This window comes from Protopterus annectens, chromosome 17.part0 (genome assembly GCF_019279795.1).
Source record: "Protopterus annectens isolate FY-2018-M chromosome 17.part0, PAN1.0, whole genome shotgun sequence".
Taxonomy (NCBI): Eukaryota; Metazoa; Chordata; order Ceratodontiformes; family Protopteridae; genus Protopterus; species Protopterus annectens.
This window is the reverse complement of record NC_056751.1, coordinates 496,383,780-496,403,268: the sequence shown is the minus strand read 5'-3', so window position 1 is coordinate 496,403,268 and position 19,489 is coordinate 496,383,780. Positions and strand designations below refer to the sequence as shown.

Below are 19,489 nucleotides of genomic sequence, written 5' to 3'. Positions count from 1 at the left end.
AATTTCAGACTTCTTTTGCTTTCAGTACACAAGAAACATCAATGTCTTAAGTTGACATTAAACAAACATTCTAGTTTTTTTCGTTTATAATACACAAAAAGACACCTCAATGCACATGTTGGCCAAAAGTGATTTTTAAACTGTCCTTCTGGTCTGGAATTTGAGCAAAATGCAACAACTAAATATTGCAATCATTGTACATCTTAGAGGGAGATAAAGGAAGACATATATTTTCATTTCATAATATGTAAGTTCATTCTAGTAATAATCTATGAGGGAGAGAAACCCCACAGGGGGAATTAGAAACTAAGCTTTCCTCTAAACCTGAATCAGAAATCTGAGGAAAAAAAACTTGGATCCATCCATGCTTCTTCCTGTTCAGATTCAGAATCTTAAAACTCTTTAGGAAAACTGGAACTATTCTTTCATTTACCAGAAACTAGTTTACAAAAAAAGAAAATGGAGCCAATCATATTATTACTGGCAGCAGCTGCTTCCCCAGGGATGGGCAGAACATTCTGACACAACAGGGAAACCTTCCCTGGTCCCTCTCCCAGGAGTGATAACAGTGGCTCTCCCCTGCCCACTGATGAGATCCCAGCAGCCACAGAGGATATTGCTAAACCCTGGCACATATTAGCTGTAGGTACTACAGTAGAGCCAGCTATCTGGGGTAAAAGATGTGTAGTTTGAGGTGCAACAAATATCCACAGCAGAATCACCTACCTGCAGTTGAGGCAAATTGCTAGCCTGCTGTGGTGGCAAAGGATGTTTGCTTAACTTTTTCTTTTTGTGGTTGGAAAAAGGACCAATTTTTGTGTTGCTGGTCAGTTCCATGTTCAAGATGAAAATGGTTTGGTTCCTCTTTCCAGTGCAAGACAAGCAGCACTTGCCAGTTAAGAGTATCAGTCCACAAAAGTTCCTTTTTTCATTAACAAAAAAAAACTAAAAGCACTTTAAAACACTATGTTAGTAGTAAAAGTAAATAAATAAACACAATTCTCCAGAGACAAAAGTGTTTTCAATTACTTTACATTACTTTTTAACTAACAGAAAAAACTAGTGCTCCATTTAAAGATACTTTACAATATCAAAACAGTGCATTAAAACACAACACCTCTAGCTTTAAAATAACTTTCTTGAAGAGGAAAGTAATAAAGCATCAACAAAATGAAGAAAATGGAAGTTTTTTTTCCCACTAAGGGAACTTAGCTACCCACCAAAGAAAAGAACAAGATGACCATCGATCCTCAGAAGGTTCAGAGGCTTCATGCCCAAACTTGTCTTTTAGCTTGAGCTGCCTAACAGTTTGTGAATGTGGATGGTGCCCTGAAGCTTGGGAAGCTTGTCAGCTATTATACCTTTGATGAGATATAACCAAAATGGCTACAGCTATTGCAGTAGTGATCAATCTGATGAATGTGAAAAAGTAACCAGTTGTGAAGTGACACCATTTTGAATTTAGGCACTATCTGAAACAGGTTTAAGAAGGAAAGATCTAGAACTGGTCTGCCACAGCTTTCTTTTTTGGCACTAAGAACATCCTTGAATAAAGATCCTTCCCCGCCTGGAAATGAAAAACTAGTTCTATCCTTCGTTGGGCCAGCATGTGAGGAGGAACTGGTGGAAACAAAAGAGTCTGATCTGGAAGATGAGGAATGACCCTCTTAAGAGGAGGAATTTCCTCCCTTTCCCATTTGTAAACTTGGTGAATGATTTTTAAAACCCAGTTGTTTGAAACAATATGCATCCAAAGAGAAAAACAGAGATTCAGGCCTAAGAGACCAGGGTGGGAGGGGGTCACATGGTCTCTTAAATAGTCATTCAGACTTATTGGACTGTACCTGTTCCTGTGAGGTCCAAAGTTTCTTTTTTTGGAACTCCCTTGCTATTTCATCTTATATGTCTGTTTACCAGTATTTTATTGAGATTCATTATTCTGTTTTTTTTTTCTGAAACTGGTTGAGGAGATGGAAAATCCATTGGAAATTTTGGAAAAAGAGGGCTGAAAACTTTTAAGAGATTCCCTGGATCATCTTGCCACTTTCATCACCTCTGCAGCAGAGGGGCCAAACACAATCTCTCAAATTTAAAATCTCATTTTAACATCATCTTAGAGTGAGAATGCAGCCATCCAACATCCTCAAAACAATACCAGTGGCCATAACCCTGGAATAAATATGAACAGAGTCATACATACACTGTAAACAATGAGTAGTGAAATGTGCAGCAGAAGAATATTATTTAAAGCAGATTTTTCATCACAAGAAGAAACTGCAGATCAAACATTCCTCATACTTTCACAATTAGTTAAAACAAAGTTTGACATGAGTCTGACAATATACATTTCTGAAAATCAAAGTCGCAGAACCCATCGTTATCAGAAAGAGTAGGATTAGAATTAATTGCTTCTCAGCAGTGGGATCAGTTAAAGCTACAGCTGCTGAGTCAATTTTGGAAATATTGTATAAAAATTTAGAATACTGAGGATCTGTATATGTCCTAATTGCTATATTAGGGGCAGCTGGCAGGCTATCAGAAATATTGCAGGCAGAAACCACACATCCTCTAAAGCAGATAGAACAAGTGGAATGGGTGTATGTTCTGGAAAATCCTGGTGTGATAGCTCATAAACGCATAGTAGTTTCTCAGAGACAGAAAAACATCAATGTTCTCCCACTAAAAACACTGGCACATTCTTGCAATAGCCTCAGAGAAAGAGAAATCCCTAAATGGAGAGTCAGAAACTCAGCTTTCCTCTTTCCTCTTCTTCTGAATCAGGCATTTGAGAAAGAAATCTATAAACATTCCTGCATCTTCCTGTTCAGATTTTCTGAATCTTGAATCTCTTCAGGAAAAGTGGAATCCCTCTTCTTTTACCAGAAACTACTTTACAAAAAGGATCAATAGCCTGAATTAATCCTGAGCCAGACCCAGTAAACTACCCCTATCCAATAAAAATTGAGGAGGAGTAGACACATGCTTGGTTTTCTGTTTCCTTCTTACATAAAAATGGGGCCAGTTGTGTTATTAATGGAGCACCAGCTTCCCCAGGGATGGGCACAGCATTCTGACACAACTGGGAAACTTTCCCTGTTCCCTCTCCCAGAACCAAAAAGAGTGGCTACAACTGCCACTGAGGGGACCCCAACAGCCATAGAGTGTGGGGCTAACCCCTGGTTCATTGTGGCTATAGGTTTTACACCAGAGAGATCCTGCGTAAAAGATGAGTAGTCTGAAACACATAAAAGGGTCATAGCAAAGTCACCCACCTGCGACTGAAGTCAATTGATAACCTGCTCTAGTGGCAAAGGCTGTTTTTTTAACTTTTTCTTTTTTGGTTTAAAGTAGAGACCAGTTGGCATAATGGTTAAGGTCTTCACCTCCCATGCAAAAAGTACAATGTTCGATCCTGACCTCTGAGCAATGCCTGTTTAGAGTTTGCATGTTCTCCCTGTGTCTTTCTAGGGTTCCTCCGACCTCAGAAAAACATGCCGAGTGTTTCCATCTCAAAATCACCAATGACTGGAGCTGTGGGCAGCCACATACACTCTATATGTTGCTCTATAAGGGAAAGAGTTGTACAGACCAACCGCTTTGAGCATCTACTGTGGTGTGCAGTATCCTCAAGATAAGAGAACACAGACCACAGACTGTGTGCCATGGCAGGGCTAGCCATTTCACAGTGTAAAATATTGCTCTAGGTGATTCAGTCATGTTGACTAATGTCACCAAATGGGCATGGGTAGTTACCAGTGATAAGTGGGTTGAGGACCCAGCCTACTCCGACCTACACCAGAGACCCATGTTAACAGTGGGAGTGGTGTATGTGCCTGTATTTGCCAGTATGTGCTCGCCATAAAACCCAGCAGCCCTGGGTTAATAAGGTACTGGCTGGTTGGTCTCTAGTTGCCCAGCCTGGGTTACCTGGGATAGCTCTGTTGAGCAAAAGCTGGGCATAAAACCAATCAACCTGCCAAACATGAACTATGAATAATGTGGGTTCACTGATGGGACACAGCTTGGAAGTGGATGACATGATGCTGATGATAAGGAGGAGGCTGGGCATCCCATGTATCCAAGAGACAAGATGGAAAGGCAGTGGAGCAAAACCACTTGGCTTGGGTTTCACAGTCTACTACTCAGGAGGGGGACAGGCTAGAACTGGTGTGGGAATTGTGGTGAGAGAGAAGCTTCAGAAGGCAGTGATGGATCTCATCAGAATTAGTGACAGACTCATGGCAGTCAGACTCCAGTGTAATGATAAGGTAGTATTCAAATTCTCAGCCTATGCACCATAGCAGGGTTGTGATAGTGAGGAAAAGAGTGCATTCCAACAGCAGTTGCAGGACCTACTAGATAAAGCAGGACAACATGAATTGGTGTTGATAATGCATTACTTAAAATGCACATACCAGGACAGATAGAACAGGATACGAGGACTGCCTGGGTCCACATGGCTGGGGCAACAGGAATAAATAAGGAGAGGCCATTCTAGACTTCTGTCTAGCAAATGGCTTGATAGTAGCCAACACATTGTTCAAAAAGAGAGACAGTCACAAGATCACATACAAGAGTGGCCAACATGCAACTCAAGTAGACTTCCTCCTAGTAAGCAAAAGGCACTGGGGTAAAACCATTGATTGCAAAGTCATCCACAGTGAAACAGTTGACCCACAGCATAAACCACTGGTTGCCACAATCAGCTGCAAACAGTGGACACAGAAGGCTCTAAGGTCAACAGAGATCAGGCTGAAGACCTGTAAGTTGACTGGAGAGAAAATAGAACAGTTCAAGGAATTACTCAGGGCTCTAGCACCCCAAGAAGAGGAGGAAATAAGTGGAGTTGAAGAAGAATGGCAGCACCTCAAAACAGCATGTGTGAGGACTACAGAACAGATATGTGGCCAAGTCAGGTATGGAAATAAGGTACATAAGGAAAGCTAGTGGTGGAATGCAGAAGTCCAGGAAATCATCAAAAGAAAATGGAGTGCAGGAAAAAGTGGGAGATAGAAAAGACCGACCAGGCAAGGAAGGAATATTGGTTGGCTAATAAAGCTAAGAAAGGAGTTGCAATAGGAAAGAACAGAGCATCAGAGGCACTCTACCAGCTTCTGGAAAGTGACTCATTAGGTGGCACAAAGAAACTATATCAGGTTGTAAGGCAAAGACAGAAAGATAAAGAAGATAGTCAGACACCCTTCATAAGGGATGCCAGGAAACAATCTGGTCACCAGTTCACAGGACATTAAAAGCATATGGAAAGAGTATTTCCAGTAGCTTCTGAATGAAGAAAGCCCCACAGGAGCTGTACTGCCAAAGAAACAGCCTACAATAAGGTAGGAAGAGGAGCCCACCCTAGAAGAAGTAAAAGCAGCACTAAAAAAAAATTAAGACAGGGAAAGCAGCTGGCTCAGATGAGGTCACAGCAGATATGATAAAGATACTGGGTGAGATAAGGGAGAAATGGCTCCTGAGGGTACTTGCAGCACTGTGGAGAGAAAGGTGTATCCCAGATGACTGGAGAATAAGCATATCCATGTCAGTGTACAAGAACAAAGGCGACATCCACAACTGTGGTCAGTACAGAGGCATCAAGTTCCTATCACATTGTGTGAAAGTTCTGAAGAGGGTGATTGATAAATGAATACACAGAATAACAGAATGTAAGATGGGAGATGAACAGTTCAGATTCAAATCAGGATGCTGCAAAACTGATCTGATGTTTGCAGTGAGACAGATAGTTGAGAAGAAGCTAGAGAAAAAGTCAAACTGGGCATTCCTAGACTTGAAGAAAGCATATGACATGGTCCCAAGAAAGCTGATCTGGGCAGTACTGCAGTGGTTCAAAGTCCCAGAAACATTGGTAGAATTAGTGCAGGCTATGTACAAGGACCCAATGACTCAAGTACAAACAGTGTTCGGCCTCAAAGAGGGGTTCCCAGTGGGAGTGAGTGTACACCAAGGTTCAGCTCTCATCCCACTGCTGTTCATACTGGTGATGGACTACATTAGCAAACAGGTTGGAGGGGACAAATCAAGAAAGTTACTGTACATAGATGATGTGGCATTACAGGCAGACTCTGAGCAAGAACTCCAGCAAAGTATAGAGCAATGGAATACAAAACTGAAGGCACATGGGATGAAACTAAGCACAGATAAGACAGTGGTGATGGCAACAAACTGAGGAAATGAGTAGAAGCTGAGAAGTGAGATAGAAGGGAAGATAGTGGAATAAGTAAATAGCTTCAAGTATCTAGGAGGGGTGGTTGAGGAGAAGGGAAGTTTGAATGAAAAGGTCCACGCTAGAATCAGAGGGGATGCAGCCAACTGGCATAGAGTGTCAGGTGTAGTCTATGACAGAAGAATGCCAAAGAAGCTGAAAAGTAAGGTGTACAAGACAGTGGTGTGACCACTACTACTACTGTATGGTACAGAAACCTGGGCAATAAAGGCAGAGCAGATGAAGAAGCTAAAGGTGATGGAATGAAGTGCCTGAGCAGGTTGGTAGGATCCACTCTGTGAGACAGACAAAGAAATGAGGACATAAGAGCAGAAGCCAAAGTAGCTCCAATTGCAGAAAAGATGAAAGAGAACAGATTACAGACATATGTGCAGAAAAGCAGAAGACAATCTGGTGAAGATGATTTGGGACAGACAGGAAGAAGGCAAGAGGAAACGAGGTGGATAGACTGTTTGAAAAAAGATCTGCGACAGTTGGGCATGAGTGTCAAAGAAGGCAGAAGTGTGACACTGAACTGAGAGAGATGGCAACAGTTAACATCATTCCCAGCCCAATGTAGAAAATGGGAAAACAAGTGGGCTGATGATGACATAGTACTGACCATCGGGCAAGTAGATTGTTTCATGGTCACTTAAAAAATGGTGTCTCTTTTCCAAGCTAGACAAGCAGCCATTGTCGGTTAACACTAACAGTCAACAAAAGTTTTACTTTTTTGACAGAAAATCAAGTGAAATGCAGTTTAAACAACATACCAACCTCATAAAAGTAAAATAAATGCAATTGTTCCACATAAAAAAAGTTTTCTTTTTCTTTACATCACTTTTAAACTGACAGAAAAAAATGAGCATATTGTTTAAAAGTACATTATTATCTTGAGACAGTCCATCAAATACAACATTCCTAGCTTTAAAATCTTTTTTCCTGAAAAGAATAATAAAACATGAAGAAAGTTAAGAAAATTGATTTTTTTTCCTCCAAAGGGAACTTCTCTGTCCAACATAGGAAACGCAAGTCACCCCACAATCCTCAAAAGCAGCAGAAGAGCATAATCTTCATTGATAGTAAAGCTCTGAAGGGCTTTGCACCCAAACTTCTCATTTAGTCAGCTCATCACGAGCTGCCTGACAGTTTGGGGGAGTGCAAGGTGCTCTGAATCTTTGGTAGCTGTCCGGCTGCTATATCCTTTGCAGGATATAACCCCATAAATCTAACTGCAGTAGTGATCTATATGATGAACATTGTGTTATATGTCACTGTGTCCATGAATTATTCTGTTATGTGGCTGGCTAATGCTCTGTCTTAAGAATATGGGTGACTAAGGCATGGTGTCAAATCCACTCAGCTCTAGCTATCTTTTGTTTGCTATCATGTGTTCCATAACTCTAAAATAAAACACACCTATCATCAGTTTGTAAATTATTCCATGGTCTTTAGTATTTTTTTAAATTTATTTATGAATTTGACTAACATTGTTGAACAAAGAAGTTGAGAGTTATGCTCCTATGTACCTCCACCCTGTTCATTCCTTATTGGCTAGTCTACCATCTTGTTTCCCCTTATCATCTTTGTCTTACTTTCCCATTTCCAGTATTTAAGTTGGTCAAAAATAGAAACATGTAACATGCACACGCCCACAAAGGGCTTATTAAAAAACATCTTTCTGCAGTCATACACTGTGTGCCATTTGGCAGAGGGTAGCAGTACTGGTGATGCCAATATATTACTACGTAGAAGTGGTACTCAATATCCTATGTTAATAATGAATAAAAATCCTTGACATGTGCTAATCTGTCACGTATATGATTTAAGCACCTCTGCACATAAACATGCCAATCTGAAGGAAAGCACAGACTCCTTTGAAGCTACATTGTACTTATGAAATACTTTTTGCTGTATCAATGCACTGCTTGGGTGCTTAGAATATCCTAGGTATTGTATGTTGTTTTGTAATGTCCAGATTGCAGTTTGCTCATGTGCTACATTTCCCTGATATCTGTGTGTTTCTTGACGCGATTTACTCTGACCGCTTCACTGGTTTCCCTTTCTAGGGAACTGTGATTATGCTAACATATGGACTAAACTGATAGGATGATGCCCCTGAAGGTATGATAGTTTCCTTTTTAATGACATTAATGTAACACTGCAAGTCCACTACTCACACATTGATATTGTTAGAACTGTTGAAGGTCATTACATCATGCTACTTTACTGTATCCCACCTCTCCTAAGATTCACATTATTCTGCACTCTCCATTAAGTTTTGTTTGTTGGGCAAGTTCCTTTTCACTCTTCTGTCCATCTCTGTGGTTTCTGTTGCTATGGGAGATCCTCTGCTCCACCCTTAGCCATCCATTATATGTTTCCTTTCATATAACATTTCTCTGTGTATATATTACTGTGCATTAAATAAGCATTTTCAACATTTTCCTGTCTGTGAGAGTGAACTCATGATGACTACCAGAGGTGCTCATGAACATCCAATGTTTACCTCAGCTGCTTGTACTTTAATAATGGCCTTGAGGTAATCTAAGACAATCTGGCTGTGTTTTTGCACAGTGATCATGAAAAGGAGGTCCTCGTCATATGAAATGGCCTTTGCACATGCATAAGTAATAAGCATGGAGGCTTAAAGCACACATAATGTAAATATTGCTGGGTGGGCCAAAATCATGGAAGCATTATTTCTGAATTCCAGGGAGTGTGTTAAAAATGTTTCAGGCCTTTCTGTTGGTGATGTTCACAAATTATTTGAAATATTTCCAAAGCAAGTATTTTTGGCAGCATTGTAAAAGAGAGATACAACCAAAATGCCATAATGAATGAGCAAAGCACTTGAGTATTTTTATTACTGGAAGATATATGAGTTTTACATTTTGTGTCAGCTGCTCCCATTAGGGGTTGCCACAACAGATCATCAGTCTGCAGAATGAGTGGCAGTAGAGTTTTTACAGTGTTGATTTGTCATCCTGGTGCCCAACCTGCCTCAGAAGGCGCACACATGCACACACTCACACCTAGGGCCAATTTACACTGCCCAATCCACCTGCAGCATGTCTTCAGAATGTGGGATGCAACCAGACCACCCAGAGGAAGCCCATGTGAACACAGGGAGGACATAGAGATTCCACACAGAAGGTACCCCAGCCAAGAATCAAACCAGAGAACCTCTTGCTGTAAGGTGACAATGCTAACCACTGCACCACTGTACCACCCTTGTGTCAGTATCAGCAATCTCCGTAAATTATGACGGTTATATTTTCTGTTCATATCCCTCAACAGATAGAATATATTCACCTGTTTGACTACATCACTGTGTTAATACAGTGAGTGTGTAAGCCATGAAGATGAATCCTTCACTGAGTACAAGGAAACTTATGTTATTTAGGTATGAATTTAAATATTTAATCTGTGATGACTTGGTGACACTGAACCACAAGCTTCTGTTTTTAAATGCAGGAAAGAAGTGAATCATATCCAAAATTAATGCAAATGACCAGTAAAGTATAAACGTATGAAGGAACATTGTATAAGAATTACTGCAGCTGTAGAGAACTAACTTTCCCAGCTTTTTATTTTATTACTCTGAGAAAGAAGTCTGACTCATCATGAAAGAAAGGATATGATAGGTAACAGACTTTATTTTGAAAAAGCCAAAGAGACACTTTTTTACTTTTTACTGCTGAGCATGTCTGGGTCAGCAGTGCCACTTAAGGTATCAAGGATTTTTTTTCTGGCCATAGCTCTTTGAAGCTGGAGCTTGTATTCTTCCATGACTACATCATCGTAACAACGCAGAGGGAAGAATTCATCCTTGACAACAAGACCTGAGTTTAAAAATAAGTTTCTTGTCTCAAAGTCAGACACTGCAATCAACCACCTGTATAAAAATGGAAAAGTATGCAATAATTGAATAGTGACCATTGCAGCAACATAAACAATGATGTACACCTGCCACTTTGAGAGTCTTATCTTTGGCTAGGAACATTTTTTTTAAAATTTTGTTTCTAACACTTTGTATATCTCTCTCTCAACTTACCCATTAGACAGATGATAACTCACAGAAGAAGTTGTGTGTTAAAACTCCTAGTCTTGTGAAAATAAGCAAAGTATTTAACTGACAAACTGTGGGCTACTCTACAGAAGACTATTCTTGTAAAAAAACGTTATGTACTCACCATAATATTCCATCTGTCTTGTCCTTTTTCATTCTTCCTCAAAATTCGGTTCAGATCAGATCTTCAGATTAGACTCGGACATTTCTCCCAAATCGTAGAATACTTGAAATACCAAACTCCTCCCTTTACCCATAACTCCCCACCACTATAACATAACTTAGATCTAATTTGCTCCCCACATATTTATAGAACAGTGGAAACTGAGAACAGTATTGGAAGCTGGAGCTCAAACAAGGAACAAAAGTTCCTGCAATAAACTTTAATCTCTCCAGGAGTAACAGACAAGGAGGAGGTAGGTGGGTGGGAAGATGAGGAAAAATGAAAATGGTCAACACAGATGGAATGATATGGTGTGTAAATAATGTTTCTTTTTCCTGATGTTATCATTTTTAATCATTCCTCAACAGTTGGGACAGAGTTGCCAGTAACCTAAATCCCAGGAGGATTATAAAGAAGGATATTCCAGAGCACATCCGAGCCAAAGGCTGTTCTTCCCTTAGAGACCAGATCCAATTTGTAATGAGCAATAAAATTACGAGGATTATCCCAAGTTGCAGCTACACAGATATCATCCAATGAAGTTCTAGACAAAAAGGCTGACAAAGTCACCATAGATCTTCTGGAATGGGCTTTTGGAGGTTTTGGTAAAGGCAATCCCACTTCCTCATAAACAAAGGTAATACAATCAGATAATCATTTGACCAAAGTCACTTTAGATATTGGCTTGCCTAGTTTTAAATTAGAAAAGGAAACAAACAATTGTTGAGATTTTCTCAAATCTGGTTCTGTGAAGGCAGAAACATAATTGTTTGTGGACATCCAAAAGATGTAACATATTTTGTCCTTTGAAAAGTTAGGAAAGAAGAGATGGGAGATTGATGACCTGATTAATATTTGATTCCAGCACCACCTTTGGTAAAAATGAAGTATTGGTCCGTAAAGAAACCCTAACCTTGTGAAAAATTAAATGAGGGGGTTTAGAAGGCAGCATTTGAAGTTCAGACAATCCTCTGGCAGAAGTTACAGCAACTAGGAAAACATTTTTCCAGGACAAAAACTTAAGATCATACTTAGCTGATGGTTCAAAGGGGGGATTGAGTGAAGGCCTGAAGACATTATTTAAATCCAAAGGGGGAGTAGGATCCTTTAAAGCAGGTCTACATAAGTAGATTCCTCTAAAAAGACTTTACAAAGCTTGGAAGAAGTTAAGTAGAATTATTTACTCCTATATGAAAGTTGGAAATGGCTGCTAATTTTATTCTGATAGTTGATTAGCTGGCTCTCTCATTGAAAATTGTAGCTAAAAAGTCATGAACCCTTGAAATTGTTGCTGAAAAGGGGTCTAAATTATTTTTGTGAGCCCAAAAAACAAACCTTTTCCATTTACTTTTATAAATTTTCCTAGTGGAAATTTTATGGGAAGATAAACTATGATGGATGCAGAAAGGGTTCCTATTGCATTATTGAATTGCTGAAACTTTGAACCTGAAAACATCGAACACCCCCCACACCCCCACTCTTTAAATATACCAACTCCAAGTCGCACTACAATGCAGTAATGGGAAATATTCCCTTTCTGCACTGTAGTGCGATCTCGGAGTTGGTATATTTAAAGAGCGGGGGGTGTGGGGGGTGCAGGGGGGCTTGCCCCCTTGCTTACAACAGTTACTTTCTGTCTGTTGTTTTTTTTTTTTTGTGTTTGAAATGATAAAACTTTGAACATACATACTTGTTGAGGGGAGATGTGAAAAGATTGCAGCATGGCTGGCCACATCAATGGAAAATCATCTCCTCTATGTTGATTTTGAGAGGCCACTCATGAGGCATCAGAATGGACCTGCTTAACTTGTCTGCAATCACATTGGATTTCCCTGGGATGCATGTTGATATTAGAAAGTGCTTGGAGATCACCGTTTGCCATACTCTAATAGCTTCCTTGACAAACAGGGTAAGATGTGGTTCCCCCTTGTGTGTTGATGTACCAAACCTCTGACATATTGTCCATCTGAATACCTATAGTCCCAGATGGAAGAGTGTCTTGAAAGGCCCACAATGCTAGGATAACAGCTCTCATTTCCAGGACATTGATATATGTGCTGGCCTCTTCAGTGGGCCATGCACCTTGGACTGTCCTTCCCTAGAAGTGCCCTCCCCCACCAGATGTGAGAGGCATCCATGGTCACTGTGGCCTTGGGTTGACTGAGATCATAGGGATGGCCTTCTTTTATTTGATTGGATTGAATGCACCAGAGAAGGAAATTCCTGCAAGCTTGAGATATCTTGGCCACCCTGCATAATGAGTGCTGTAGAATAGACCACTGAGTTGCAAGTGTCCATTGGAGGATTCTCATATGGAACCTGGCCATCAGTACAAGAGTGATTGCCACTTACGTGGACCCCAAGGGTTGGAGTATCAGACATGCTGGAAGAGAAGAATTCTGAATAATCTTTTTGACCTGGAATTGAGTGATTTGAATCCAAGACAGAGGGAAAGAAGCTATTTGACTGGCTGTATTGAAATGAGCACTGATGAATTTCAAAGTTTGAGTTGGATTCAGTTAAGATTTTTTACCCTTGCTTGAATTAGTTGATACCTTGTTGGAGCAGTCAGGAACCAGTCATACAGGTAGGGAAACACACAGAATCCCAGCACTCTCAGGTGAGTTGCTACAACTGCCATGCACTTGGTGAACACCCTGGGTGCTACGGTAAGACTAAAGAACAGTGCTCTGAACTGGTAATGGCTGACTTCCGTCTGGAAGCGTAGATATTTTCTGGATTGCCTGAAGATCTATCAAGCACATCCAGTCATCATTGTGCAGAAATGGCAGAGTGGACTAAAGCATGACCATTCAGAACTTTGTATACTGAACCAATTGATGTCTCTTATTTTTCTAGCAGCTTGTTTATTTCTAGTGCTACTGCTTCCCTCTGACTGGGTAGAACATCAGGGATGTTGTTTTATATTGGGGGAAATGGGAAAATGGTATAATATAACCTCTGGATATTATCCTCTGGACTCATCTTTCTTTTGTGATTTCTAGACAGGCTGTCTGGTGCAGGGGTAAATGACCCTTGACTGCCTCCAGAAATTGGCAGTCAAGCCTCCATTCAGAAGTGCTGACAGGATCTGTCTGAGAATGAATCTCTAGAACCCTGATTATGCAGACAACCTCTGTCATGGTGGTGGTGTTTTCCATTTGAATCCCCCCCTCTTCCCCTCAGGGAACTCTTTCTGTATGTACCTTGAAAGGGACTCTGGGATGCCTGGAACCACATCTTTCTACCATCTTGTTTGTTTCTAGAAAAGGATCGTTGAGGAGTAGAAAAGCATATACCCACAGCAGACAGGGTTTTCCCTTCATGTTTCACAGCTATAGAGTGTGTCTTTCACTATGGAGCCAAACAACAAGGTTTCTTCAAAGGGTGCATTGATGAAAGATTTGAAGAGTTCCACAAAATCACACAGGCATATCCAGGCTTGTTTTCTAATGGAAATGTGTGAACCCGCCGCCTTTGAGGTACCTTCAGCAGCATGAGAGATAAGCCTCATGGATGACTTAGAAATAAACTGAGTGATAGCCAACTGTGAGGAAATGGTACTCCCTTCCTTGAAAGATATGGTCCAAGAGAGAGATTTAATAAACTCAAAGATCAAATCTCTCTGAAGCCTTGGGAAAAGTGCCAAATAATTCAGCGACCTAAAAGTGAAGGTCAGTGAAGCATAGACATGCATAGACTCACTGTTAGGAAGGTGGACAAAGGAACTCTCTTCTGCCAGTTCCTTTCAAGTGGCTGCCCCAACAACCATGGCATAAACAGAAACTCCTTTACTCCAGTGTGGTCGATCCTTAAGTGGTGCAAGGATCTTGTCTGGTCTCGTGGGTATAGGCTCAACTGTGTCTGGTTCCTTCCTCCCTCATTGAAGGACTAAATCTATGAGCTCATCGGTGGGCAGAGTAATCCAGGAGGTTGACAGGCCAGCCCCAAAGGCCTCCAGAAACATTGATTCCTCTTGGGAAGACTTTTTGCGGACCAACCACTCTTTTGTTTGAGGATCTCTAAAATGTCTCCAAATGAGATATCATCCATTGGTGATCTGGGGGATCCCCCCCTCATCAAAAGCAGTGTCTTCAGTGACCTACTCTTGTGGAGAACCTAAGTGGTTCCTTTTGCACTTTCTCTTCTGAGGGACCCCCTCAGTGGGATGGTCCAGTGTGGTAATGGAAGAAATAGCGATAGCCTGTTCGGTGACCTGGAGACTGGTTCAGGCTGGCTGTCCTGGTGAAATGGATAAATGAGGTTCTGGATGCAAAATCAAATGAGACAGGAAAGTCAGATCCAAAGTGGACAGAGTTGTCTGAACTCTAGGTATAGATAATACTCTCTCCACTACCTCAAAAGTATCCTAGGAAAAGCAGACACCAATGGGTCTGACAAAGCAGGCTTGTGGATTGTCAGCTCCCACTGCCCTACAGACAAATCACCCAAGGAGGGAGTTGGAGCTGAGCTATCCAATGCCAATGTTCTGAGGGGAAGTGATGGCTTTGTCAACTTCAGATCCGAATCCAACACCCAGGATCAAGTGCCAATGCTTTGGCTCTGAGACCCATTTAGCTTCAAGGTACTCAGGACCAGACAGCTCAGAGAAACCATCAGAGTTGAAGAAGCCAATATCTTCAGATCCAAGGAAGATAACTCCAATGTTTTTGGTAACCGAAGCACAGATCAGAGAAGGACCTATGATAGGTGGTGTGGATCTGTGGAGGGTCTCTGGACCAGGCCGGTTCAGAGCTGAAAGGACTCCCATTTGAATCTGCATCCTGAGGAACTTCTTCATCATCTTATTCACATCTGCCTTGAGGAGGTTCCTGGAAGACCGGAGAGTGGAAGCAGTAGAAGAAGGCCTTGAAAGACATGTGGGAGACTGTTCAAGAAATGGTGAAGGGAGCCTGGATGTGACTGACTCTGAGATCAAAGATGGAGAATGAATCTGGGGGGATCCTTCAGATCATAACTTCAGATATGACATGGTCAGATCTGATTTTTTTGCAAGTTTAGTTGGAGGTTCTCAAGATGGAACTGAAGTCAAAGTCGAGGCAGAAGGAAAATCCAAGGATCTCCTATGAGAATATGTGTTCACACAGTCACCCTTCTTAGCTTCTTATCTTGTCTCTTGGGGGTTGAAATCCAGAAGCCATACAGGAATGTTTAAAGAGAAGTAATCCCTATGAATACATTTGTTCTTCCTGTCTATAATAGCATGGGAGTTGAACCCCTTGCATATCTCACACTCAAAGTCTAGGTGTTTAGGAACTAGACAGTATACATACTCTGAGTGGGCATCCAGTTTGGGAGTTTTATGCCTATATGCCACACATTTCTTAAAACCAGTTGGCTTATTTCATATGTTGAACAGGTAAGGGAGCCAAATAGAAAGTAGAAAATAGAAAAGAAAGGACAGGACAAGAAATAATTACCAACAATGGTAAAAAACAAGTACTATAAAAGTACTAGAAGAACAGGGAAAGAACTATCAACAATGGTATTATCAGTACTCAAGAGTATGAGAAAAACATATACATATTATATATATATATATATATATATATATATATATATATATATATATATATATATATATAAAGGGTTAAAGGGAGGAAACAGTAGTATCAAGCAAAATAGAAGGGATATCTAAAGAAAATTAGACAACATTAAACTTACAGACCAGCAAAAACTATTTGAAATTTACACCCAAATTTCGAGACCCCACAATCTACATGTGATCACAATGGCAGAAAATGAGATCTGACGTATTTTAGGATGGTGGGAATTATGAGTAAAGAGTGGAGTTCGAGAGTTCAAGTATTCTATGATCTGGAAGAAGAAGCAGAGTCAGACCTGAAGATGGGATCCAAACACAACCGTTGAGAAATGAAAATGACTGCATCAGATCATTTCAGTTGGCTATGTCAGGAAAACCTAGGGACTTGCTATAGTAATATACTTGCTAGTAATTTCCAGCTGAAGCAGTCAGTACTTACATAAAATATTCAGGCTAAAAGAACTTTTGGTGGTATCACTGTATAGTTGTCCTGCAGTTTTACTGTGAAATTATGAAACCTTTTGGGAACCACATGGTTTACAGTAACTGAGATGAAAAATATGCAGCCAAAACCAAGAGGTAGAACAGCTTTGGTAACATGTCATTTCTCATACAGAAATAGATATCCATCTATTGGCGTCTTCTGTGTGGAGACATGCATGAATGGGCATACCTTCATTGAAGGTTGTGCGTCAGGGTTGGCAACTCAGCACGTAAAAATCTACTGCCAATCATTAGCAGACCGGAGTTCCGCTGTGGTGACCCCTAACTGGGAAAAGCCAAAAGACACAACACAACAACTGACATTAGCATAGCCTGATACAAATAAAAAAAAATTAGTGAGCATATGAAAAATAAGAACGAACATAGTCCATATCTAAAACATGACCATAATGATTTTACTGACAAACTTCTCACCCTACATAGCTCCTGCTGTGGTCTGAAAGCAGGTTTTAAGGCCATATTTTAGCTAAACATCTTCAGTGTATCAAGTTTTATTCTGCTGTCTTGCTTATATCCATTTATAGAGCAAAGCTGACACATACCTTCCATAATGGCAGCTGACTGATACATATTTTTTCTCACACTAAATTGTTAATATTTTTCATCCACTGGGTAAAAACTCTGGCTCTCTTTTTTTTTTTCAGTTTTTCTTTATGGCATTAAGCTGTTATTATCTGCTGTGTGGATCAGGCTACTGCTGTCAGTCACAATGGAATAACCCAAACTATGACAGTTTAGGGTTACCACTTATCCCACTTTGCGAGGGACAGTCCCTCTTTGGGCAGCTGTGTCCTGCAAAAAAATTGAAAAAATAGCAAATGTCCTGAGGTTTTAGGACAAAAATATTTCCTATATTTTCTTTAACAGTTGCATAAAATTTATTTTGTATTTGAAACACCTAAATATTATACTAAATAGAATAAGCAACTCAAATGTTACAAGAATAAGCTTTTATTCTGGCAAAAACATGAATTTCTGTCCTTTGTATTGGCCATGGGTATGCTTTGCCCTGCAAGATCTGACGTTTCTACAAAAAATGTCCCACTTTGGGCATTTGAAAAGTTGGCAACCCTATGACAGTTTCATATTCTCAGATATCATCGCTAACCTTTACGGAACACAGTATGAAAGGAAAATGCTTTCTGCATGTCTATCAACATATGTGGGAAATACTAACCTCTTTCTGTATGGCAGTTCATCATTTAGGTCAGAATGTCACTGCCTTCAGTTACATATTTACAAAGCTGGAAGTTACCTCTCACCATGCTGGTGTCATGGTGTCAAAAGGCTTTCACCAGTATAGAAAGCTTTACATTCTTCAGAGAGTGAAAAAAATACAGGACTTCAGAAACAGCCTCTGTTTAAGATAATCAAACCATGTAGCTCTTTTCTGCAGAACTCATCAACCACAGCTGATAAGGGCTGCAGTTATCAGTAGGCCAGAATCAAAAAACTATTCCCACTGCAACACTGCAATAAAGCACATAATCAAGAAAATGTTAGGTTCAATATCTGCACAAAATGATATCTGACATGATAGCAAAATACAGGCGCATAGGAGAAAAGTCTGGGTATATTTCTATCTTAACAAAATAGCAGCAAATGAAAGGCATGGCAGACACACATGACCTCCTATTTGCACAGTAGCCTTATGGGAAGTTCTTAGATTGATACTGCAGTATACATTACTTTACTCTCCTTAAACTAAGGGCAATATTCAGTCAGCACTATAAATGCGTTAGGGAATTCGGGGGAGAGTGCAGACAGGTGCAGCTGAGATGCGCTTAAGAGAGGCCAATTACACCAATTTGCAGTGTCTCTAAATTTAGGTATGCATATGAGCAGAAAATGAGATGGTAATGGGAAATGATGCAAATGTTTTTATACTGATTATGGCTATTTTATGCAAATTGCAATTCACAGTCATCTCTTCCAGCTTTACCGTGTTTGCTATAGATGTGGTATAGAAAGGGATGACTCGTTAAAAGTATTAGAATTGAATTTGGTGAAAATGCTATCTCTGATGGAGAGTTTTGCTATTACTACTTCACAGTTGCTTGTCTTGGCCGGGCAAAAACTGCTTGCATCCAGAGGTGCTCACCCATCAAGAAGGTTGAAATATAGGGAAAGGATTACTCATTATAACTTTGCTGATTAGGAAATCCTTCATAGGTTTGTAGTGGAAAGGAACATTCTAAGGGTCTTAGTGGGCATGTTTGATGCCACCCATAGGGTTATGGAGGAATGGGTGGACTTCCTATTCCTGTGGACATCAAAGTATGTATAGCCCTCACTACACTTGCTATGGGGACCTTCAAGAGACAGTCTGTGGACACCTTGGGGTTCTCATAGACTTCTGCCTTGAGGATACTGCAGGAGTTCCTGGATGCAGTCTTGGCACATGTGGATCAGTACATATATTTCCCTGTGTCACCTGAAGACCAAGCTCAGACTATGCATGCCTTTTATGGGATGGCACATGTTTTTGAGATAATCAGTGTGCTAGACAGCATCCATGTTGCAATTAGAGCCCCTCCTAGTCCATAGATGAGTAGTACTGCAATAGGAGGGACTTCCATTCCATCAATTGTCAAGTAGTGTGTGATGCATGGGATGCACCACCAGTGGCTCTGCTCAACATCCAGGCAGTGCACATGATTCCTATATCTGGCGCACTAGTTCATTCCACTACTTCTTTCTGCATGGTAGGATGCCCAGTGGGCGTCTTGTCATCTTGCTGTTAAGTTGTTATTAATGCTAAAGGTAATTGCTATACAGTAATCTGTATTTTCTTATTTTTGTCTTCCTTCTTTCTCTCTCTCTCTCTCTCTCTCTTGCTCTCTCTCTTTTGTTTTTTGTAAGGGGGTGGTGGATATCTACTGGAGCCAAGGCTCATGACTCCAGTGAGAAATCCATCTGGAGCTGCAGAGAAGTATATAACACATCCCAGTCCCAAACCCC

The 19,489-nt window shown here is 40.5% G+C and overlaps 1 protein-coding gene across 1 annotated transcript in view; it reads right to left on the bottom strand.

Moving 5' to 3' along the window:
- Window positions 1-9,834: 9,834 nt before the first annotated feature.
- The window catches only part of CCHR17.PART0H19orf81 (chromosome chr17.part0 C19orf81 homolog), a 360,271-nt gene continuing 350,616 nt past the window's right edge, over window positions 9,835-19,489 (bottom strand). The window contains exon 4 of the mRNA XM_044059194.1: window positions 9,835-10,121. Within this exon, the coding sequence (XP_043915129.1) occupies window positions 9,911-10,121 (211 nt within the window). The 3' untranslated portion in view covers window positions 9,835-9,910. The remainder of the gene's footprint in view (window positions 10,122-19,489) is intronic.